This window comes from Hydra viridissima, unplaced genomic scaffold (assembly GCF_058129835.1).
Source record: "Hydra viridissima isolate aposymbiotic clone 2 unplaced genomic scaffold, HvirCarnegie_v1 scaffold_3, whole genome shotgun sequence".
In the NCBI taxonomy this organism is placed as follows: Eukaryota; Metazoa; Cnidaria; class Hydrozoa; order Anthoathecata; family Hydridae; genus Hydra; species Hydra viridissima.
Window position 1 is genome coordinate 17,841,121 of NW_028324302.1, and position 25,744 is coordinate 17,866,864.

General features: G+C 28.7%; 2 protein-coding genes across 8 annotated transcripts; one reads left to right on the forward strand and one right to left on the reverse strand.

The window, feature by feature from the left end:
- Window positions 1-2,568: 2,568 nt before the first annotated feature.
- LOC145202455 (uncharacterized) lies at window positions 2,569-24,537 on the reverse strand. Its single transcript, XM_090082059.1, has 11 exons — window positions 24,427-24,537; window positions 17,460-17,511; window positions 17,248-17,358; window positions 16,909-17,052; window positions 14,286-14,507; window positions 12,914-12,937; window positions 12,609-12,766; window positions 10,670-10,731; window positions 3,284-3,474; window positions 3,059-3,193; window positions 2,569-2,675 (listed from the first exon to the last, which is right to left on the reverse strand). The coding sequence occupies exons 2-11, from the start codon at window positions 17,503-17,505 to the stop codon at window positions 2,569-2,571; spliced, it is 1,200 nt and encodes a 399-aa protein (XP_089938185.1). The 5' UTR covers window positions 17,506-17,511; window positions 24,427-24,537.
- LOC149891254 (uncharacterized) lies at window positions 5,138-7,497 on the forward strand. Of its 7 annotated transcripts, none has more exons than XM_090083057.1 (6): window positions 5,138-5,595; window positions 5,877-6,041; window positions 6,191-6,439; window positions 6,597-6,674; window positions 6,904-7,205; window positions 7,332-7,497. In XM_090083057.1, the coding sequence occupies exons 1-6, from the start codon at window positions 5,520-5,522 to the stop codon at window positions 7,350-7,352; spliced, it is 891 nt and encodes a 296-aa protein (XP_089939183.1). In that variant the 5' UTR covers window positions 5,138-5,519; the 3' UTR covers window positions 7,353-7,497. The 7 variants fall into 7 exon arrangements, 6 of the variants coding, with proteins under 6 accessions (XP_089939183.1, XP_089939186.1, XP_089939184.1 ...); XM_090083058.1 differs by having other exon boundaries at window positions 5,139-5,595; window positions 6,633-6,674; XM_090083059.1 differs by having other exon boundaries at window positions 5,139-5,595; window positions 6,191-6,373.
- Window positions 24,538-25,744: the final 1,207 nt, after the last annotated feature.

The following is a 25,744-nucleotide window of genomic DNA, read 5'->3' on the forward strand; positions in this document are numbered from 1 at the left end:
TTGGTTTTTATAAAATGATACTTTGCACGTTCATCTTGGTTTTTAAATTGTGCCGAAAATTGTGTGTGTTCACCTCTTGATCATTGGTCTTCTTGAGTATAACACTTTTACTCAAAAGCGAGATAAAGGTGCTGCATGAGGTGAAATGCTCTTTAGGGACAGTTACTTAACGATAGATAATAATAGTAGTGAAAACGACTAATATTACTTTGTTAGTTATCTTTTAAAAATTAACAAATAATTGTTAATTTTGGTTCAAATCATAGTTGCATTTATCGTAAAACTTATAGCAAATAATGCTGAATAGTATAAGTGCTTTTTTTCCGACTAATTCTTCTTTCATAATATGCTGACTTTTACTCATTTTATTCCTGACTCAGGAATTAATTCTCATTAAAAAAAAAACAATATTATATGCTTTTTAATTACTAATATTGTTTGTAATTATTGAGGTTTAATCTACAGGAAAATTGAAGACTTTGTTCTATATAAATTAAAAAAAAAATTTTCTTAACAATTTTAAGAGTTTAAAACAAAATTTTTTTTTAATAAAAAAAGTTTTGTACTTCAATTATCGGTCTTTGTTTGCGTTAAGAGTTCTTTATTTTTTGAACTAATCAAATTCATTAACAAGATTTGGTTTAATTTGTAAATACTTGTTTTTATTATAAATATTTGTTTTCTGATTAAATACCAAAGCACAGATATTTAATCTAAATTTACTGAATTTACAATGATTAATGCCTGATTAAAATAGTATCATGGTCAAGATTCTTTATCCACTACTTAACATCAGATTGCTTTTGTGTTTTTTTTTTACTCCGGTAATCCCTAACTGATTGCTTCGCTGGCAGTAGGTGGTAAAGTGTGGGTAGATGACTGGGTAAAAGGAGAGAATATTTAGAAATAGCACCTTTTAATGACGTAAATTTCGCTGTAAAATGGATGCAATCAATAAAGACCTGTGGAGTATTTTAATTTAACTTGAAATGAATGTATTTTTTGGATCAATGAAAAACTGGGGGTTTTTAAAACTTAAATTCGAGCTTTGAAGTAGTTTTTATTTTTTTCAAAGGACGTTTATTTGTAAAAGTTCAAGACTTTTTAATTTATGTGAAAGGTATGGAGAAGAAAACAAAAAGTCCTGCAAACCTTTACTTCTAAAATTCTGGACCCAAATATAACAAATATTGCAACCTAGTGTGGATGTTCGGCACTGTCGTGTTGTAAGCTCTGCATCCCCTAGGGAATAAAAACTATTTCCTTAAAAGTAACTTTAGAATAATAAATTTCAAATATAGAGTTGCCTAAGTTTTAAAAAACTACTATATCTTACGATGAATTTGTTAAATTCCTTTGGCGTATTGAGGAGTGATAAGGGTGTATCGCTTAGGATTTAATAAAAGTTTTTTTTTTCTATAAAATATGCATATTTAACTGAAAAACACCTCATTGGAAAAATACACCAACATCTTTCTAAATAAAATTAGCAATCATCTTTTGGCTGAGTTCCAGATCTTTGTTTTAACAAGATTATTAAGAAAAACAATTCATAAGAACAGATTTTAAACAAAACTTTATCATTCGTAAGATGTTCAGTATAAAGTTTTTTTTTTAGTTAAAAAGTTGAAAGATTTAACACTAAAATGTTGAAATCAAAGACAGTGGCATTGTGGGATTGTGGAATTTTCCCCTTTAATTTAATAGCATAAGGTTCAGTACAGTGCACATATCTGGTTATCAATTACATATTTAACACAGATTCCTCTGCGAGCGTAGAGTAACATTATAGACAATGTGATAGTCACTTTTGATCATTCTTGGTCATTTTTTGCGTGGTCATTTGTTCATATATTTTATAGTTAAAGATTATTCTAGTTCATACTTATATGCTGGTTTAGTAATAATTTCAGCATGATTTACCATCTTCGTTTTCCCTTTGTTCGTGTTCCAACATATAATCCCTCCATCATAGCATTGAACTTTTTTTAGTCGCTGCGTGTAGAAGTCACCGGCACATTTGTATTTTAATCGAAGTTTTGTCCGAATTCACCTCAATATCCATAATACCCACCCCCACCCCCCATCCCATTCGACGGTACTTTAAGTAGTGCTATTGAAAAAAAAAAGATTTCAAGAAAAACGGTTTTTTTTTCTCTAACAACGTCAACAAAAGGTAAAAAAATAAAATAAAAGATGAGGTACTTTTTTTACAAATCAGTTGCTAATATATTATTTACTGTAAATGCTATGCAATTCTTTTTGTACTTTTTAATTCAACGCAAGAAACTCACGAAAAGTCAAATATGCTTTTGATGAATCCAAATAAAGCTCTGGAAGACTTCATGAGGAAAATGTTCCTCGGTTGCTATTTCGTGGAAAGAACCAGCAATTGTTATCTGTAATTATCAAAACATGCTTATCTAAATTATTCTAGATGCTCTTAACTTTCGGGGAAACGGTGGCCAAGGAGAAGCTCGTAATTCCTGGAACAACAAATCCATTAAAAAAATTTTTTTATCCTTTTTTTTTCTTCTAATAGTTAAAAAATGGTTTCAGAACTTTTACTTACTTCTTATGAGGAACTCTGTGAGCAAGTATGAATAACAGACAATATACAAAAGCAACGAAAACCATGACACTAACAACAATGGGAACAGCAATTGATCCTCTGCCTAAATGATTTAAAATAAATTTTTATAGGACTTTAAAGGACCCTTTTATTGCTATTAACTTTATCTGGTGAGGTTATTGAGAATTGTAGTGGTGAAGGTAGTGGGTGGAAAAAGAGGCCAGATATTTCTTTAGTTTTTTTTTTTGTGTGTGAACACCCAAAAAGCGAATGTAAAATTTGTAATTATGTACTTAGTGTGAATCTCAGTTTAGAAACCAATAAAATTATGATTGGTGTTAACAATCTAAGGAACTTTTTTTCTGTTGATAGATTTTATATAGTAAAAAACCTCGTGTAAAGTACACAATTAGTAAGAAATGTAACACCACATAAGACCCATTTAAAACATACGCCTATGATACACCGAGAAAAATTGACACTTACTTGAAATATAGTAAGCGCAAGTGAACCCATCGCCTATGTAATTGGTTATACACTCACATGTGTAGCTGTTTAAAGTGTTGATACATATTGCTTTATCGTTACATTGATCAATTTGAAGCAAACATTCGTCTACATCTTTTAGTAAAGTAAGGTATTAGTTAAAAATTTGTTTGACAATTTAGAAACATTCATAGTTTTATTTAAAAGAAAAAATAAGATGCTGACCTTGCAAAACCTTTACCTCCAGCGGTTCAATGCTTACTTTAAAATCTGCATTTTCTGAAGTGTAGTTAGAAGATTGAAAAGATTGAGTAAGTCCATTTACAAGTTGATTATCATCAACTGTATAGGAGCTCCCAAAACTTATCAAATATTTTACCTTTGCAGCCTTAAGGGTGCCATTGGATGCAGATACGCTGTAAAAAGAAAAAAAAGAAAAAACTTAAAATTACTTCACTAAATAAGCATAAAATTCCCTTTATCTATGTCTCAGATAGATATTTTATGCTAAATCCTAAAAAGGAGGTCAACAACAACAGGACGACTACAGGACGACAACAGGACGACTACAGGATGTTATATGATTGACTAGTAAAGCTTAGGATTAAAATTTTAGTTAAGCTTCGAAAATCCTGAACGGAAACAAAAAAAGGCATGAAAAAATTTAGTTATCAAGAAGACATTTTAAAACAAAGAAATAAAGTTTAAATAACATTAAACTTTAAACTCTTTATATAAAATTAAACATTCCACTGTGGAAGTTTTAACCATTTACTTTCAATATGCTCCTAAGGTAAAAAAAAAAGAAGAAACAAGATTTAAACCTCCTCCGCCCGAGCTCCCTAGAAGAATTCCTTTAAAACTTTATTTAAATCTTTCGGGTTCATATAGGCAAAACTTCGTCAACAACTGAGAATTATAACTAACACGATCAAGTCATTGATTGAAACGTCACCGAAGGTAATGGTTTTCTTTTTTAAAAACAAATTGTGATAAAAAGGCACAAGAAATTTGTTTTAATAGTGTTTTTTGAACTAGTGACGCATTTTTCCGTTCACACTGCTTTTAAAAACCTTGTTTCAAATAAACGAGTTTAAAAAACGGTAGCTAAATAAGACATCGCGAGGTTATTTTATTAGTAAACTTTTGTTTGGAAGCCGAGAGAGTTTATAAATCTCCATGAAAAAAAAGATGTAATGAAAAATTGATGATTAATAGTAATAATAGTAATAATAATAGTAATAATAATAATAATAATAATAATAATAATAATAATAATAATAATAATAATAATAATAATAATAATAATAATAATAATAATAATAATAATAATAATAATAATAATAATAATAATAATAATAATAATAATAATAATAATAATAATAATAATAATAATAATAATAATAATAATAATAATAATAATAATAATAATAATAATAATAATAATAGTAATAATAATAATAATAATAATAATAATAATAATAATAATAATAATAATAATAATAATAATAATAGTAATAATATGATAATAATTATATATATACATATATATAAAATCGAAAGAAGTTATTTATATACGTATTATATTAATATTCTCTCCTTTTATCTCTCTTACGTCATATATGATACAACTAAGCATATATTTATGTGTATTATAAGTATGACTTGTGTTTAAGCAAAAACTTTTTCTTCGACATCTTTGAAAATCGATTTCTCTTCATTTCCTAAATTTTCCTTTTTTCTTTATTTTTCAAAAATATTTCAAAGTAGACGTGACCGAAGTATTACATAAAAGAATACTTACTTGAGTTAGCACATTTAAGTTTCATTCGGTTTCATAAAAATAAACCTGATTTATTCTGGGGCCAATGCTATAAACATAAAAAACGAAGTTTTTTCCGTAAAACACGAAGTTTTTACCGTAAAAAGCGAAGAAAAAAAAAGTCCATTGCTATAAACATTCAAAAAATTCCGTTTTTAAGATAAAAACTTCGTTTTTAAATCCAATGCTATAAACGAACTAGGGAATCGCCTTTTCAGATAAAAAATGCGTTTTTTCGAAAAAAAACTTCAGATAGATTTTTGATCTCAATTTTAGATATTTTCTTCGTGATTTTTGGCGGCCATTGCTGGAACAACGTTAGCGCTTCAAAATCATTGAACATTCTTTGTTTGTGTTTTTATGTAGATATTTTATAGATAAAACTGAAAAGGATTTTAGTAACTCCATAATAAACTAATTACTTAAAATATGCATTTAATCGATTATTCAGTTCCTTGTTGTGGTTCGTTAAAACGTATTTAACATTCCATTTCCTATTTATGTAGGTTTTCGATAGTAATTTTGGTTAAACAAATTTTTCATAATGTTTGACTAAAGAAAAGTATAAATAGTCAACAAATATGCCATATAATACACAAATACACAACAAAATAATACACAAATACACAACAAAATAAAATGCTGTCTAAAGAACTTAAAATGATACTAGCAATAAAGATTAGAGAAAACAAAGAGGTTCTTCTTGGGAAGCTTGGTATGTTTTAATTAGCAAACTATTTAAATAAAAATATGTATAATTGCATTATATTATATAAATATATATATATATATATATATATATATATATATATATATATATATATATATATATATATATATATATATATATATATATATATATATATATATATATAGGTAAGCTTTTTTAGGTATGATTCCTATTATAAAATAATATATTATTATAGAATATTTAGTATTTTACTATATAAGACTATATTATACTATATATTGATTATTTATTTCATCTACTTTTAGGTCCATCTATTACTATGAGGCATAGAAATAGAATTTGGGAAGACATAATGTCACATTTAAATAGTTTAGGGGCAAAAATTGAAGATATCAACCAGCTACGTAGTAGAGAGTGGGATTATTTGCGAAGAGCTACAATGCAAAATTTTGCTAAGAGTCTAAAAACAGGTATAGTTTTGTTATATATATATATATTTATATATGTCTGTGTGTGTGTATATGTATATATATATATATATATATATATATATATAATTAAATATTTTTGTATATATATATTATATATACAAATATATATATAATTTTTTTTTTTTAAGGTGCTGCAGGGAGACAACTAACAGAATTAGATAATGTTGTTTTAGACATTATTGACAGGAAGTCAATAAATGTATCTGGAATCGATGTTCCTGATTTTAATATCTCTTTTTGTACAACAGATGATGCATTGTCATCCACTCCCAACCAACTTTCCACTCCCACTGCCACCCTTTCTTCATCAAGTAAAGAAGTAGACTTTACTTTGAAACAATCTTCTGATACAGCTTCTTTTATTTCGTCTATGTCTGGTATATTTTTCTTTGTTGGTTAAGACTAGTTGTGTTATAAAATACATATATATATATATATATATATGTATTTTATAAAATACATATATATATATATATATATATATATATATTTCTATTTCTATAGTTTATAGAGTTAATTGATTGTTTATATTAGATGCAAGATTTGATTGTATGTCCTCCCCTAATTTAGACAATACCACTCTTGTTAGTGACAGTTGTCAGATACTTCAAGGTAATGCAATTTATAAATTAATTTTTTTTAAATCTCAGTTGTTTAATTTAGTTAATTGTAGGTTTTAGACTTATAATTATATAACAGACAACATCAATTTGTGCTTAATTTTTACACAACTAGTATTTCCAAAACCATTAAAAACTTCTTATTTTTAAAGGAATCTAAACCACCTTTCTTATTATTTTAGTTAACTGATCTTGTTTTGACTCCTAGAATTAAATTTTAGATTCAATTCAAAATAAACCATCAAGGGGGGCATTAAAAAAATTAAAAAGAAAACAAGCTAGAGAAAGTCTCCTGGTAGATGGAAGTTTTAAAAAATTGAAAGTAAGTGTTTTACGGTTAGAAAAAGAAAGATTAAAAAAAGAACAAGAATTAAGAGTAAAACTTCTGAAATTGGACGTTGCTCTCAGACAACAGCAAATTCGAAAAGAAAAGGCTTTAACAATATGTTACACAACAGCAACAAAGCTAATGAATGAGAAATTGCAACCTTCAAACCAGCAACATTTTGTAAATACAGAAACGGTATTTTAAAATTAATTTGTAATAATATTTAGTATGACTTTATCATTAACAAATTTTTTGTATTTAGTATAACTTGTAGCTTGTATTTAGTATAACTTTATCATTAACAAATTTTTTTTGTTTTAGGAGGAAATTCTTGAGCATTAAGAGAAGAGCTACATCATAATTTTATGTTAAATTTCGAAAAATGTTGTATAACTATATTTAAACATTCACCTTGAAGGTATTTAACTGTAAAGCCATGACCAATTACATTTTTTAGTAACAATAAAAATATAACTTCAACCTGAAATTGTTCTTGTTATTTCATTTTTTTTATCACCATTACCTTACAGTAATAAGTTCTGTAAAACTTCACACAAACATTAAGACCAATGCTGTTGCGATGTGAAATAGATACAAGCATCACAACTATATATAACTATATATAAGGTATTGCATTGGCTAGTGGTTGATTTTAAAATTTAAACAAAACAATATCTTTCATATTTTAAATTTATTTTGTAATCTAGTTTAATATTAATACGATCATATCTTAATTTTATGCTATTAAGCATTTTTTACCTTTTTAAAATACTCTTAATAAGAATTGCTCCTAACAACAAAAGCTAACAAATCTCCTAATTTTTTTTTAAGCGTGTTCTATAAAAAAACAAAATACACATACTATATAAAAACAGATATAAACATATATTTTTATGGTCTAATATTTTATAAAAATTTCTTGCATTTATTAAAAAGTCATTGTGTGAATTTTTTTCCAATTTTAATTCAACTAATTTAGGCACAAATCTATGATCCATGTCCAAACTATTTTGATAGATCCTATGCTCTAGAGCAAATTGTATATGAATTTTTAAACAATACTTTTAAGTAAAGTAGTTAAGTAGCTGTAATCGTCTATTCAAAGCTCCATCATTCTGATTTTCTTGAGCTAGATTTTCATCAGCTTGTTCTTCTTCGCGTTCTTCAAAGTCATTACCGTTGTCTTCATGTTGAATACAAAAGTTATGGATAACAAATCCACACATGATAAGCTTAGAGGCATCTTCGACCTTATGCAAACGAATTCCAGTTTTCAAAGCATAAAACCTGTTTTTGACAATGCCAAAACATCGCTCAATTATGTTTCTAGTTTTTCTCTGTGCTTTGTTGAAACGTTTTTGAGCTCCGTCTGGATCACCAGGAAAAGGTGGAATTAACCATTCTCGACATGGGTACGCAGAGTCAGCCAAAATTACAGCTCCATTAAATGGAAGCTCTCCAATTTCAAACTTGTTCCATAGGTTACAATTTCTTAGAACCTAATAGTAGTAAAATCACAATATTTAAATTTACTGTAAGTTACATTATAATACATTATATTAGTTAGTCTAAGTTACATTTTAATTAGCAATCATAATAGTTCAAATAGTATGTTCAATATGAACATACCGAAGAATGTCACGTACTAGTTGAATACCCAGCATTAGTGAACTAACAATTGTAAAATATAACTTAGTGACAGGCTTACATGTGCATCATGCCACCTTCCTGGACTGTTGGTCGATGCATAAAATATGGACGTGTCGGGTCCACATACTGCCATTGCATTTATGCTATGGACATGATGGCGATTGATTAGAGAATCTTCATCTGCTTGAGGAGGGTTAGAAAGGAGTATATGAGACCCATCCAGAACACCACATACGCACGGAAAACCTCCGATTTCCATAAACTTTTGTGGAAGAGTGGAGCAATCATTCGGCCATTTTATGATCTCTTGTCGAATCTAATCTTATAAGATAACAATTTTTCTCTTTACTAAACTTAGTTTTTAATTTTCACACTAAAATAAAAATAATAAGCAACTTTATATGACAACGTAAAACTTTCAATAGTTTTATTAACTTAATACACTAACATTGAAAATAGCTTCTCCTACACTGTGTATAATACGATAAATTGTGTTGGTAGAGATTCCATGACAGTCTCTGAGAACATGAAAAAAAACATTTGTGCCAATAAAATGAAGAAATACCATTATCTGGAAACGTACTGAAATGCTTTTATTTCGCTTAGTATAATGTTGCAAATCATCTTTAAGCCTAGTTTCTAAAAAATCTAATACAGCTCTTGGTACTCGATACTGTTCTCGAAAAACGTTGTCAGAAACATCTTCGTTAAAAAAGCGACCATTAAACTAAAATGAAATTGAAAAACAAAACAAAAATATAATTTCTGCGCCTATTTAGTATGATTTCTGATTTTGTTCGATAAAAAATCATTAAAAAAAAACATCAAAATTTATTAATTTTAAGTAATGTTTTAAACACCAACCTCTCGAGGCAATCGGTGGCGAAGCTCATTTTCTGCAACTTCGAAATCTAAGTCTTCATCCGAAAAAATTAAATCCATGTTCCTATTTTAATTTTACACAGTTTTTTAAACACCAAATAATAGAATGTAAAAATATTTATAAAAATAGAATAGACAGCACAGCCTACTTTATAACTAATAAAATTTGTTAAGTAGGCCTACTTAATAAAAATAAAAAAAAAAATTTTTGTTATCAATGACGTAAACGGATAAAAAAAATTCGTGAACTTTAGTGACGTATACGTTTTATGCTTTATAGCAATGGCCGAAAAAAATACAAACAGCGATAAATTCCTCGAGATTACGAACTTTTTTTCGTACGTGAAAAATTGCGTTTTTACGAAAGATTTTTTTTCTCGAAAAAAACTTCGAATTGTTTATAGCATTGGCCCCTGGTGTAATAAGGATAATAGTTTAAAAAGGTTTAAACTGAACACCGTTTTAAAAGCGAGTGTTATTAAAACTCGGTGTTGTTAGTGTGAATGGGGTATACTGGTCATTTTTTTGATGAATCCTTAACTAGGCAAAGCCAACTAGGATTTATGAATTATTGCAGAGAGCTGCGTCAAATTTATATTATTCAGGGATTTTAAAACCACAAATCAACTGTGGTGTATTTAAGCACCTGCGAAGTTTGTTTAACTTCGCTAATCGAATATGAACGAATACCGACTATGAAAGAATAACGACTATGAACGAATACCGAATATTGGTTAAACTTCGGTACGAAGTTGGTTGAATTATCGGACATAAAACTTCGGTCATCAAACTTACTATTCCCTATTCATTTAACAAAATTCAGATTTGATTACATATTACACAAATATTATACTAATGCTAACATTTAGTATTATTCATTAGATTTTAATAAATCGTAGTCCATCCATCTTCAGTATTTGGTTTGATGTAAATTATAACTTTATAACTGCACTAAGGTCGTTGATGTTATTATAAGTAACTTCGGGGCCACTCAAAGTGGCCCCGAAGTTATTTATAATAACATCAACGACCTTAGTGCAGTATTCTTTCTGGAACATAAAATACAAAATGTAGTTGTTTTTTTTTTTTTAGACATTTTTTATTTGCCCATTTAAAAATAAACTCACCTTATATTTAAAACTTTGATTGTCAAAGCAGATTTTTCAAAACTTTGGAAGCCTTTCAATAACTAAAGCATATTAAAAGAACATATTAAAAAATAATTAGACACTAAGGTGTTTATTATATTATATATATTATATTATAAATTATATAATTATTTAAAATTTCTGAATTAAACTGTCTTGAAATAAATTTATTAGTCGATTAGTGAAATATAAAAATATATTTTTTGTTCCTGAGTAGTTAATTACGCATAATTTATATGAGTCATGAATTGTGTGGAGTCGGTGTGAAGCTTGACAACCCTTTTTTTTTAATGATTTGATTTGCTTTGAAAAATAATTTTAATCAGTTATAACTATGATAGACACCTTGGCAACCGATTTGAGAGAACTTTAGTTTTCAAAAAAAAACCGCGTCATTATACAATAATTACACAAAAAATGAAAACAGGTCAGTAAGACGCTTTTAAATCACTAACTTAATTGGAAGTTAGGTGTTCAAACCAATGCTAGACAGAGACATGCATGCTTCATTTTCAGCAGGGATAATTTGAAAGGAGGGAGAGTAATGTTTAGTGAAAAGGAGAGCATTAAAGTTAAAAACCGAACCTAACGCAGATCGCCTGCTAAAAAAGATAAGACACGTAAATATTAGAGGAAAACACACGAAGTTTAGTGCGGCCGCTACAAGACATTCACCACCGAACACTTCCACTGTAGGCCACTGAAAAAACCAAGAATATTAAAGTTTTAATCATTTCTTCTAATTATTCTAAGACCATTGCGACATTTATCTGAACATAGCGACATTTGTCTGATCATAGCGACATTTGTCTGAATATAGCGACATTTGTCTGAACATGGCGACATTTATCTAAACATAGCGACATTTGTCTGAATAATGTACATTGAAATATAAATCTCTTCTAACTCCACCTCATCAAGAAAAATTGAAAATCTTTCTCCGTTTAACTTTTTTTGCGGAAGAACTTGACCAATTTTTGTTTTCATTTAGTTTGCATAGTTCATAACAATTGCTTTTACAGTATGTCGATCGCCAGAGATTTTAAGGGTACAATCTACAGCTGTTAAACAACTAAGACCTCTTCAGTTTTATTACTCACTTTATTAAAGTAAGCAGCAGTACTTAGCTGTACAATTTTTGCCTTTTTTGAAATAACTTTTTGTTGGCAAACTTATGTTTGTGCTCTAAATAATACAAGAAACTTAAATCTAATGGAATGGAATTTAAGTTGTACTGAACTTTTTTTGAGATGACATTTTATACAAATAAAATGTCATCTCAAAATTGCCGCAATGAAAATGTATTATTTGTTTACATTTCTATGGGAAACCTGTTAAAAGTAAATAAAATCCCTGTTTGTTGTCAAAAAACGAAAAGTTTTTTAAATTTTTAAAACGGCAATATTAATTGATTAATCGTTTAGAAGTTAGCCAATTAACAATTTTTTTTTTAAAATTGATTAACCGCTAATTATTTACCTAGTAAACTTGCAAGACAGGAACTAGTCCAGAATTAGATATTTAATAATAAAAATGCTCATATTTTTTAAAAATTTTGAACTGATGAATTTGAAGTTCAGAAAACTAAAATATTTTTGTGAACCTGACTTTCTAATAATACATAATTACAAGACAAATAAGAGAAGATTAGTTATAATTATTTATTTTGTAATTATTTTTTTGTGTGTTTTTATTATTATTGTTTTTTATCTAAAATTTTTATTTTAGCTTAAAAATAAAAAAATAAAAATTTTTAAAATTTGTACTGCCGAAAAGAAACTATATCAGGAAATGGTCGAAGTTAGCCTTCAAGACATTTACTTGATCTTAAACTTTATTGCAAATCTTTGTGAAGTTTATAAATTTGTTAACTACTCTTGTGTTACAATAATTAGAAAAAATAAGCCTAGAATCTTACCACACTTTCCATCTGCTTTACAAAATAATTATAAAACGTTGATGAAGTATTGCTCAATTCTGAAACTTGTTCTGAGTCTATTTGTCTTTCATTCACAAAAGGATTGCTTACAGTAACAGAACTTTCCACTCGCTTTATACCTGGAATAAATCTCATTCCTTAAAATATCACGATTCATTGAATGTTTCTAGAATAGGATATATTTTTGCAGGTGTTATGTTAGAAATTTCTTAAATAAATATAATCTTGCTTATGCAAGACTCAACATACAAATTAAATTCAGGAAACTTTATGCAAAAATTTACCAGGGGGTTCTTGTTTTGATTCATCTAAAAAAAAAAAAAAAAAAAAGATGAAATAGTTAACAAGGGGGTAATTTAAAGAAAATCACTGAATACGTTATGTCATAGTTTCTTAGATTTTTTTTCATTTTTCTACATCTAAAGTAAAAAAGAAAATTTTGCTTTACTATTCTTTCCCTTTAGGTACTCAATGAAATGTTAAAAATTAAAACGTCAAATTTCTAAATTTTGGTATTGGAATTCATACCTATGCAGAATTTCTTGAACTCGTTTTTTAAATTTTTTCAAAACCTAAAAAAGAATTTGTTTCCTAAAGTCAGTAGAAAGGAGCCCCTAATTATGACAATTCTTTTCAAAGAATGATCTTTAAAGTAGCTAAAGAGCAATTTTTGCTTGAAGAAGGAAAATCGACGATCAATTTGAAATTGAAACATACAACTGCTTCGATTATCCAACAATGAATGATGCGAATAGTCAGAAGCCATTCTACCTCTTCTTTCTGTTATTGCTTAAATTTACCTTTTCATTCTTGTGATCTGTTCATCTACTAAAGTTATTAGTGATGAATTCTAAATATTTTAAAAAAATTTCAAATTAGAAAACAATTAAAATCTTTGGCCTAGTTAATATTTCCATTCAACATTGTTATGTTCTTGTAAATATTTCCATTCAGCATCGTTATGTTCTTGTAAATATTTCCATTCAACATCGTTATGTTCTTGTAAATATTTCCATTCAACATTGTTATGTTCTTGTAAATATTTCCATTCAACATCGTTATGTTCTTGTAGATCACAAAGGTTTAATTACCTTGAGAAAAATCTTGGGAAATTTAAACTTTTTAAATATCGGATTATTTCCATTTCCATTTCCGTTTGGTTACTTGTTTCCTAGTTATAGTAGCGTGCATAAGTTTATAAACAGTAAATTATAATAAGTAGTCATATTAGAGAAACAGTTGTTAACTTTCATTCATTTTCAATGAAAAGCCAAAAAGTTGTGACAAAAAACTTGAAAAATTTAGCTGTTTATAAACTTTTGCACGCCACTGAACATCAAATCGTTGATTGACAACATTTTTACTTCTCAATTATTTTGCGGTCTTTTGTAAGCCGAACCAGTTGTTGTATGAGAATCAGATTGTTGATGGTTACAAAATTTCAAATTAGTTTATTGTCTAGCTGTTATAACCCGCATAAATCATTATATCCTACTTACAGCAAGCAGTTATCTCAACTTGAGTGAAAAAAAAAAAAAACTTTTCAAAACATATTTAACTTTCAATTATTATTGCATTGAAAACTCCAACAAAAGTCGTGAAAAAAATACTTGATTAAATAATAAAATTAAACAAAGAAATAAAATTGAAAGTTACCCAAGCAGAGTGAGTACGGATTCCCAATGAAGCCTTCTGGGCATTTACAAGTATAAGAACCTATTGAATTTAAACATATTGCTTGAGGTGCACAGGAATTCAGAAGATTACATTCGTTATTGTCCACGCAATCTTCTCCAGAAATCTCATACCCAGGACGGCAGTAACACTCATATGACGTTGTATTGCAATAATGTGCACATTTTTTGTGGGAACAAGTTTCTAAAAAATGTTCTTTGGTTATTTACCATTAAAAAAATAAATAGAAAAATATTGAAATAACTAAAGTATCACAAAAGATTTTTTGACTCCTCAATTTGAAATTTTGTTGTAAAGCTAATCAAAACTATACTCTGAGTGAGGCAACTTCTGGACAGAAAAGGTCTCAAATTTTTCTTCTTCACTGTGCTCACTGTGTTCTTCTGAAACCTCCAGGGTAAATTTTTGTTTTAATTTAGTTTAAATTTTAAACTTTTAAGATTTAGGTAACTAAAACATCTTTACCATACTACGTCATTTTATGGTTACATCATTTATGCAAAAAACATTAAAACAATTTTTTTTTAAAATAACCATTCAACTAAAATTATTTTCAAAATGGCCGAAGCAAATTTTTAATTTGTGTTTGTTGTTTCATTGCGTTTAAAAAAGGTTCTCATAATCTTATCAAAGTAATTTCCTGGACAACCCTACTTCACTACTTCTAAACAAACTTTAATACATGGAGCAGGAGGGAAACAGTATAATTAAATGATTTGATAAGAATCTTTTCAAATATTAATGGAACATCGTATTCCTCCCCCCCCCCCCCCCCCCCCCCATCGTTACACATTTTGATTGGTATTTTATATTGTAAAGCATTACTTTTCTCTATGATCTAATTTTGATCCAGATTTTAAGTCAAACTATATCATGCTTAAAGGTACAGATTTAGATGGTAGCAATTCAAATACTTTCGGATAAAAAATGAAAATTTTCATTTTTATTGTTACTTTTTATTATACTATTAACAAACTGCATTTATTGCATTTAAAGTTATGCTTTTAACTCTTTTTGGTCACAGCCCTTTTTGCTTATGAATTTTTTGAGTTGTATAAACATTTTTATATAAAAAAATATACCTTTGTGTTATATTTATAAAGTAAAATTTTGAATGAATACAGGCTATTAAATATTTTTTAAAAAATTATCGTTATGATTTAAAAATCCTGGAGAACGACGTTTACGATTATTGAGAGTGATCGATCCGAAATAGGGAATGTCATCAGGTCCCAGTCGGCCGCCGAATGGTTACTTGAAAAATTTTTTCGAGCCCCAAATCCGTTTAATATACCCTATAGCCCGAGCACCCAAAATAATGACCGAACGTTTTAACCAGCAAAAACAGTTGAGGAACTAAAAACGATAAATTATCGGGTACCCGTTTGGGCATTTAATTTTTTAATACCCAAAAACCAGTACCGTTTGGTTTTTGGCTTCATTACTGTTCAGGTTCCGAAAATTGTTAAAAGATTTCTATAAATTGAAAAAATTCCCCGACAGTTGGTGTCGTGCACCTCCTTTCTCACTTCCTTGAGTACGGAAACGCTTCAGTTTTGGGCGGCCATCTAAGATGATAAATTGAATAAAAATTAGGCTAGATAATTAAACTTAATTTTGAACAAAACTTTAAAAGCCTCTTATTGTTTCTTGATTTTTTGCAACTTTTTCGCCTTCGCTTTCATGAGAAAGCGGATCTGGATCCGCTTTCATGAGAAAGCGGATCTGGATCAGAAGATAGTGTTGAGAATATCTTTTTCACGTTCACTTTCTTCTTAATTTTCAGTATTAGCATCACCTTTGACTCTGTGATGACTAAGCACTTGACTGGCTAACAAAAACAATTTTGAAAACACACATTGATGTTTTACGATTGCTTTTGCTGGTTTTGGCTAACTTTAGAAGTTTTCGCAACAACCAATCTGAGTAATTTTTCCAATCAAATTTCACAAATAGCATGAAAAAATATGTTAAATTTTGTTTAAGTGCCAAAATGCCAAGTGAAATTGGGATTATTGCAATTATTTTCCTCTCTAGGTAATTTTTTTAGAAATATCTATTTTTGAACAAAGTTGAACTTTTTCAATAGAATACTCAACAGCAGAACCGTTCAGGTAGTATTTTTTAACGGCTAATCGAGTTCGGGTACCAATAGATTCAATAAGTTTTGGGTACTAATAATTTACATTACCCAAAAGATTGCGTCGGGTCATTTATAAAAAATTTCAATAACCCGATCTTATCGGCGTTATTGGGTAATTCTCGACACAATTCTGTCGGATTTCTTTTAAACTTTTTTTAAAGACACTGGGTTCTTGTAAAAACTGCTTCGTGGGGTCAAAATTATTCCTTTCTCTCTGGGTAATTTTAGAAACTGCATCTTGGGGTTGAGATTATTCCTTTCTCTACTGTCCCATAGGCTCAAAAGTACGGATTTGTTGGTTAACCCCAATTTAGCAAATGATAAACAACATTTATCGTAAGTACCTTTTAATTGGAAAATTTTCAATTGCACACATTTAATTGGAAAATTTAAGATAAAGAAAAGTTAGGCTAATGTTTTTAAGAAACTGGCTCTACATACCTATGCAGCCATCAGTTCCGTGGCCGTCACCAACGTAACCAGGAGGACAAATACAGTTATAAATGAACTTTTTGTTAATTATCATGTTTGTATTAGAGCAGATAGACTTTTCGCTACAATCATCAAGACCACTTGCGCAGAAATCTTAAAAAAAAAAAAGATATTGAAATAAAAATATTTCCAAAATCAAATACAATTTTTAATTTAAATTGAAGATGTAGCCCCCCACCCTGACTAAGTTGACGTAAGCGTTAATCAAAGGAATTTCTTTCAACTGAAATTGAATTTTCTGACTTTGAAAAATTAGTCAGAAAAAAATAACTTGAAAAGTGATCATACCTTCAAGATAATCAGAGCTAACGACTCTGCTCGAAAACGTGGAAAACTGTATTGTTGATGTAGAAAATCCTTCGGCAGACTGGCCATTTGCAGAGTAAAAATTTATCAAGGCTAAACAAAATATAAAAAAGAAAATTGTTGTACATTTTAAAAGTGGAGGTAACTGTTAGTTAAATATAGCTGGTCTTTAGAACATATTGTCTTTTTCTTACCAACTCCCGTCATGGTTTTGAATAATTCTGTCAGTATTGTGTTCATTTTTATCTAAATATCAATTCAAAAATTTTTTTACTTGAGTCATAAACTCTGTGTTCATTTCCAAAAGATGAATATAATTCAAAAATTTATAAATTGCTATAAAGTATTTTAAAAAGTATCCAAATATTTATGTGAAAAACTGCGGCTGATATATAATTTCAGAAGACAAAATAATATGTTAAGTAATACTCTTAAAAAGCTGTGAAACTGATCAAATAGAAAATTATTAGAAAATACGATAAATTCACCCGTACCAAAATGTTTAATGGTCCATTCAGTGCAGTTGATAGACCAGTCGTAAATTTTTTTCATGTATTGAATAAAAAGTGGAATTATGCCCAGCAATTATAATTTTGAAAGCGTTCTAACATTGAATGATTGTTTTGTCAATTTATAAAAAGCAACCAAAAATAAATCATGAAAAATTTTCTAACTTGGCCTTGCTTTTCTTAAACACATTTTGACACTTTTACATGTTTGAAAGCATTTTTTTCCTTTAAATATATTCTTGGGCTGAAGACCAGTAAAAAATATTTTTACATTGCAAGGGTCATGTATAAAGGTTTAAACACAAGAAAATCAGTATACTGAGATTTTTCAAACTACAAAAATAAATAATTTTAGTTAAAATAATTATAGCAATTTTATACGAAAGCCTCAATTAAGAAGTTTGATTACGTTGATTTAAAATATATTGAGCTGCATTATCGTTGCAACTCTTTATAGTTGCATTACTTGCTCATACTTGTATGTGCTCAACCACTTCTACAAAGGTAAAAGATCATTGTCTCAACTCATTCCCCAAAAATCACTAATTGATTTGTTTTCTCCATAAACATTTAAACAATCTTCATTAATATTGTTTCTTCTTTCAATGATATTTGCTTCTTTCAATGATACTTGCTTCTTTATTGATATATTGATATTATTAGTGTTAAGCACTTTATGATTTTAAAATTTTTTTCTCAGTTTATTCTTACAATCTTTCTGTTTTTTTAGAGAGGTAATAGTTTTTTAACTTTTGCTGAAGTTGTTGATTTTTTCCTCCTCGGTTAAAATATTAGTTAGAATGTAAGAAGATGGCTTTTTGCGAGCACTTTTGCAATAGGATAAGGTTGTAAACTTTCTTTTATGGAAATGTTTGTATTATCTCTGAGTTCACATTTTGCTTTTATATCTAATGAAGCTAAATTTATGTTGAGTGCTTCATGTTGAAACGGTTAGTAAAATCTTCATCCTTTAATAAATATGGTTGAAATGGATTTATGCCAGATACTGGCATTGATGCTTGCGCCCAAGCTTTTCCAGAAACTTCTGTTATATAAGTTCAGACAGATTTAATATTAACAAGCTATCAATTTCCCAAATATAATAACGTTTGAAAGTTTCATAAGTTCTAATATATGTTGTTACAACTTGATACTTTTCTTCCAACTAAAATATTTTCTGACACTAGAACGGTAATTCTATTTTTTTCAACATTCCGAAGATCACGTGAAATAAATTTATATTTGCACTAAGAAAATTCAAAAGATAACAGCATTTTTGATTGATTAGAATTGAAATAAAATATACTGATTTAAACCTGAATGATTTCTTAAGGTGCCGGTAATTGTACCTTTTACTCATCTTAAGATACTTTACGTCATTTATTTTGAGTTTGTTGAAATTGATGCATTAACATTTGTTTTACATTTGACATGATGCAAATTTGAAAAAAGTATCAAAACGAGAAATAGTATTTACGGGGAAAAATTTAATGATAATTATTGAAAAATTTCTCTTTTTGCAGCCCTAAAGACCTTAAGTCCATACACCACTGATATAAGGTAGGTTAGAACATTTACTGATCTTTTTCAAGAAAAATTTACAGAGTGAAGTTATAGCTAAATTATAGATATGTTCATTTAGAGTTACATTTTCAGCAATAAAAAAATTTCAATAAATTTTATTGGAAAGTCTTTTTTATCATTTAAATGAACTATTTTTAACCTTTATCTTTAAATATTATTTCTTCTAAGTGTTGGCCGTAACTGCGGCTCCCATGTTTCATTCTAAATTTCCAATTTTTGATAATGCATTCCAGCATTTCCAGTGGTAATTGGCAAACGAATAATTCTGGCTTCCAACTCCTCAATCGTAGCCGGTTTATCCACGTAGATTTTGGACTTTATATAGCCCAAAAAGAAAAAGACTGGAGGTGTGATATCACAAAATCTGGATTGCAAATTCACCGACCATGGTTCACTGCCAGTGTGACAAATAGCGCCATATTGTTGGATCAAAATGTCGTCTAGTTCACAAGCTTTAATTTTAGGCAGCAAATGGTTTTTTAACATGGTTCAATATTGGGGACTATTGACGTTATGGAAGGCCCCCTTTTCAAAGAAATATGGACCGATAATTCCACTAGTCTATAAATCTCACGAAACCGTTGGTTTTCTGGATGTAATGATAGCTCTTGAGCATCTCAGATTGATTTTCAGTCTTAATTCTGCAATATTGTTTATTAACCTGCCTATTAAGTCAGAAATGTGCTTTATCGCTAATCAAAAGTGTAGTAGAAAACAGAGTCTTCTTCAAGGTTCTTAAGAGCCCAAAGAATAAAGCGAAAACAATTAAGGAGGTCGGCAGAGTTAAGTTTTGTATGCTTTTATCCTTACTTAAAATACGTCAAGTTATCACATTCGACAAGAAAAACTGTTGAGGACGTTGTCGAATGGATTCACTACTGTTATCACGTAACATTTCCATCGTTATACTTTCTTCACTGGAATTGACAAAAATAAAACAAAAAAAATTGGTATCAAGTCTGCATAATAATCTTGGACCATCTAATTCTGTGGAGAACAATATAATTAGTATGATGACATCTTTACAAGAAGAAATTGAATCTAAACGTAAAACAGAACAAGATAGCTATATTTGGAATGATAAAACTGTAACAAGAGATGTATCATTAATCCATGATACTTCTGAATTTATTCTTTGTATTTTAATGGAAAAAGGATTGGATCCTCTCTTGTTCGTAAATTGACGGCAGTCAAGGATTTCTCAAAGTAATTTTAAAGATCTTTGATAAAACCATAAAAATAAGATTTACTTTGACAGTGGAGTTAAAAAATGTTTTATTCTTGCTATTATTGAAGATGTTTTTGTCTTGTTATTGTTGAAACGATTATAAAGACAATAGAAATTTGCAAAAAATCTTGAATGGATTAAATCTGGATAATGCTACATTTGCATTTGACAAATATGCCAACATTTTTGAATTATCTCCGGTAAATATTCAAAAATATTAGGTTCTTTTGATAATTGGTTCATTTCATCTGTTGAAAATAATATTTGTCCTTTACTCGTTTTAGATAAAAATGCTGAAGATGACATTAAACTCCTAGTTTTATTCCAGAACTGCATCTTCTTATGAGGATTGTGAACTACTTGGTAGATTACTTTTAGATCATCGGCCTCTTTTTAAAAATTGGCTCAAAGAATATTATATCTTACTTCGAGCTTATCATGGGATAAGCTTTGATGGGAACAATGCCATTATAATTTGAGAAAGATAGATGTTTTAGAGAGAAATATGTTACCGTTTCCAACTAATTTGATAATTATAGTTTATTGTCTCAGAAAATTTTCAAAGGTTAAAGAGTGCACCTTTGAACAAGAATTAGGCATCAATGTTTCTCCAGTTATTGAAGAGTCCAAAATATAATTTTCTGACCTACAGCAGTATGCAAAAATACATTTAAATCCAGAGATGAAGGAGGCTTAATTTTGAGGGTTTTCTATTATCATAAAAAATATATTTGTTTCTTGATAATAAAAAATGTATTTAATCAAAGAAATTTCCATCGTTTGCAACAACCTTCTCCCACCGTTTTCGCAACATGAATTCCTTCTTAAAAAAATTTTTCTGCTTTTGAGCTTTCTAGCATTCAAACCAATTTTTGACTGCTTCAAAGCAATTAAAATGCAGCTCTCCAAGTGAATGCTGCATTGACCGAAACAAATGATAATCTGATGGAGCAATGTCTGGTGAATATGGCGGGTGGGGTAAAACATCCTACCTTAATTCTTCAAGAGTTTCTTTTACGCATTTTGCTGAAAATTTACGTTTGAAAATTTTTGCTATGAATATTTTGCTTTGGTGTAGATGTTAATGCTTGACCAGGGTCAAACTACGATTTTTTTTTTGCATAGGAATGTCAAAATAGATCCATTTTTCATTAACTGTAACAACTCAATTACCAATCATTTCACTCAATACCAATCTTCTTTCTAAAATCTCTTTCTTTTAATGCTTATGGCATCCATTTACCTTCTTTTTGGATCTTTCCCATTAAATGTAAACGCTTACTAAGTGCAGCTTCAGTGACTCCTAACGCGTCGGATAACTGTTTTAGAGATTGAGCTGGAATTCGTTCAATAGTTCTTGCAATTCCAGATCTTCAAACTTTTTTGGCTGACCAGGGCACTTTTTATCATTTAGATCAAAATCACCATTTTTAAATTGTCTAAACCAGTATTCGCATGTTTTAACAGCTGCAAATGATCTTTTGAAGGCTCAAAACTAGTCACTTTTTATTAAAAAAAATTAACTTTTCGTTCAAATTTACTAAATAAATCATGCTAAATTTTCAAGATTAATTGCTAAGTTATAATTTAAAATGCTAAGATCATACTTAAATCTAAAATTTTTGCTTACTTTTAAAATTTGAAAAAAACACTCTTAAACTTAACTTAATCTCCTAATAGTTGTCTTTCATTTTTATCCATTTGGTGAAATTTAGTTGTTCTCAGGAATCGTTGACTGGAAAAACTATTCACAGTGCTTTTAAAACAAGTTGTAATAGTATAAGCAAAGGGTCAGCGATTTGAAATTTGCCACTTTTTGCTTAGATAAGATCCAAATGTTTAATATAGATGTAGTTATAAAAGGGGTAAATAGGGTAAAAAATATAAAAAGAGTATGGAGAGTAAAAAAATTAGTTTTTATGCTACGTTAGATTCGTCCATTATAAAAAAATAACATATCTAACCAGTATTTATTTAAATATGAAAAAAAATAAGAGGCAGGGAAAAGTTGAACCTGGTGGTCATTACACTGTATAAGACCACCAGATCTGTTGCTAAGAAGATGCAATATATTATGTTTTATCATTCGTTTCGCGTATTGTTTTCTTTATGTTTGTTACGCGAAGTAAATGATAATTTATAAGTTTGTTAAGCAAACTAAATGCTAATTTATACCTGATGTTACCTGATTTCATTATAAAGATTCAAAATATAAAAAATGATCGCGATTCTTCAGATTTATTTTTGACAAATTAATATCTTTAAAAATTTTTACTGATGGTTTTTTACATTTGATTTTTAAAATACTAACCACAAGCTAGAATCTCTGCGAATAAAACTCTGGTGTAGGGGTATTTTGCAAAAAAAAAATTAAGATGCAACCCAAGCCATCATTCAATATTAAATTAACAAAACGTCATTTAATGTTCATCATCTAAGATGAATGATCATCGAAGATGAAAATGAAAAACAACTTAATTTGTTCTAAGAACTTCTTTTGGATTGAACTTTTAAAGCAGTTCAACAAAGTAACTAAAATTGTCCTAATCAACATTCAATTCATTAATTTGCTTAGGTTTTTTAAAGGCCATTATTTAAGATTGCAATCAGAGTGAAGAAAATTAAGATGAGAACTAAGATTTTCTATCCTATATATTAACAGAAGATTCCGCTTACAATGAATTGCAAAAAACAATAATGAGTAATCTGGAAGCTCCAAATAAATAGTATTTCAAAATTGATGTTACGGGAGCAGGAGCATTACAGGAGCAGGAGCATTACACGACCAGGAGCGTTACAGATGCAATATAATAGCAATCGTGGTAAAAATTGAACATAACGAAAAATTAAACCAAGCTCTGAGCTTAACCCTTTTAATGGACATTTATTTCTTAAATATTATTTTATGAAATGATATAAACTTTTTACTTTTCTTTTAAATATATAAATTTTTTACTTTACTTGCTACTCATTTGACCAACCACGGACTGCATGTACAAAAACGAACATTCATAAATTGAAAACACATTTTAAAACGGAAGAAAAATGTGTCCTTCAGAACATTAGTTGGAGAGCTTTTAACTTTAAATAATTCCATTCACCGTATGTTTAAATAGATCTGGATTGTAAAACACTTTAAATGCTACAAGTATTCGGTGACATATAGACGTTGAGATGGTGTCATCGAGACGGTGCTCACATCCATCTCCTTTTCTCAAAAAAAAAAAAAAAAAAAAAGTACGGAAAATTTTCCGACTTTAATCAAAAACTATTTGCTACCAAACTCTCGGGACCTTAACAATTTAGATGACTTTATTTGGGACGAACTTGTTTACCAAACAAACTGGGCTAAAGAGTGATTGAAGAAAACGTTAATTGACGAATTGAAGCTTACAGTGAAACGATTAGAATAAGTGTCAAAAAGTTGTGCGTGTTGGACAAATGGATTATTTCATAGGTCTAAGAATAACAGAAACTGTTTGCATTAATGAAAGTGAAATTTCTTGAAATTAACCGATACCACTAAAGTTGAGTACATAAAAAATAAAAACGCGCTATTCTTTTTTCGACAACCATTATAAAACTATTCAAGTCATCCAAAAACTTAGCAAATTTAATGATCTTAATTTACCATAGTGATTGCGCCAAAATGAAGGAGAACCATTTTACCTTAAGGGAAATTTTTAAAATTGATATCTGTCATTTGAAAAAATGTTAAAATTGTTTGATATACCAGTTTGATTGCACCAAAATGAAGGAGAACCATTTTACCTCTAGGTAACTTTTAAAAACTGGTATCTGTCATATAAAAAAAGTTAAAATCTTTTAGATACCACCTACCTTATTATTGCATAAAAACCGAATCGTAAGTCGAATCGTAAATCGAATAATGTTAAGAACTCAACAACTTATCTGAAATACTTTATAACTTAATAAATGGATTATTTAGTTGAATTATTGAGTTCAATTGGTGAACCTTTTAAACTTTTCTTTAAAACTTTCTTTCAGAAAAAAACATATTCAAGGTTTAGCTTCCTTTTTGAAACTTTTAAATAGATTAAGAAAAGCTTACTTGTGACATCATTAAAAGATTTAAGGGGAGGGAGAGGTAGCTGAGGTGATAGGTTCACGTTAACAGAAACCGCTTTGGAGGTCTAAATATTCATTTTTAAGCATTACTAAATGGCATTCTCAAGGATAAACTATCTTTCTGAAATCAAATCCGATTCTTATTGATCATGACGCTGTAATTGACACTTTAACTAGACAGCATTTTTGAAAGGACTTTGTTTTTTTGATAAATTTTGATGATTGCATAGCTTTTTACACTTATATCTAACATGATTTTTCAACTTAAGTTGAACAACCAGTAAAGTTTGTTATCAGGCAAATGAGGTTACAAATAAGCAAATTTATTTACATTATGTCATTTGTATTATAACATATTTTTTAAAACCTTTTCAAATTTTCTTTTTAAAAATTTCTAAGGGTATTTTTTTTACGGGAAACGGATTCTGCAGAGCACATTAGTAAAGCAGTATGAGGTTATTAACTTACACATTACATTACAAATTACACAAGATTTGGGCGATTGAACTTAGCAACATCATCAAAGAAACATTCGGGGCTAGAAAACTAACATTTCTGTTTTTAGAAAAAATAAATTGTATTAGCAGTTTAGGCAAGCACTCTGTGCCGGTCTACTTCATAAAGCATATATTTTTATTGAATTTTCCACACATACAAGATGCAAGGTGCATTATATAAGCATTTTTAAATTATATAAGCATTTTTAATTTATTCGATTATTTTGCAATGTTTTGTATTCGGCGCCTTTACAAAAGAATAATCAAAAGATTTATCATTTTGTGTTGTGTTATTAAGACTTTTACGTCATTTTAAACAGTTTTAATGTTCTTTAAGACAATAATAATTTTGAAGTTTAATTTTAATGCCGCCCTATTACCTAGCATTTTATTAGGTAAAGAGAAGTAGTAACTTTTGTAGGCCCTTTTCACATATTTAAACCATTCTGGATTTTGTGTACCACCACTATGAGATAGACGGACTTTGTGGATGAAGCACGTGTTGTGAAAGATAAGGTTTTTAAAATTTTGAGAGTCAAACGAACTAAAGAAAAGATTACCAAAGATCTTTC

Bases quoted from the DNA above. Each gene is read 5' to 3' on its own strand.
- LOC149891254 (XM_090083057.1), top strand. From the start codon at position 5,520: ATGCTGTCTAAAGAACTTAAAATGATACTAGCAATAAAGATTAGAGAA. The intron at 5,596-5,876 runs GTATGTTTTAAT...ATCTACTTTTAG, and splicing joins GGTTCTTCTTGGGAAGCTTG to GTCCATCTATTACTATGAGG. The intron at 6,440-6,596 runs GTATATTTTTCT...TGTTTATATTAG, and splicing joins TTTTATTTCGTCTATGTCTG to ATGCAAGATTTGATTGTATG.
- LOC145202455 (XM_090082059.1), bottom strand. From the start codon at position 17,505: ATGAACACAATACTGACAGAATTATTCAAAACCATGACGGGAGTTG. The intron at 12,767-12,913 runs GTAAATTTTTGC...TGATATTTTAAG, and splicing joins ATCAAAACAAGAACCCCCTG to GAATGAGATTTATTCCAGGT. The intron at 10,732-12,608 runs GTAAGATTCTAG...AATATGCTTTAG, and splicing joins TAAAGCAGATGGAAAGTGTG to TTATTGAAAGGCTTCCAAAG.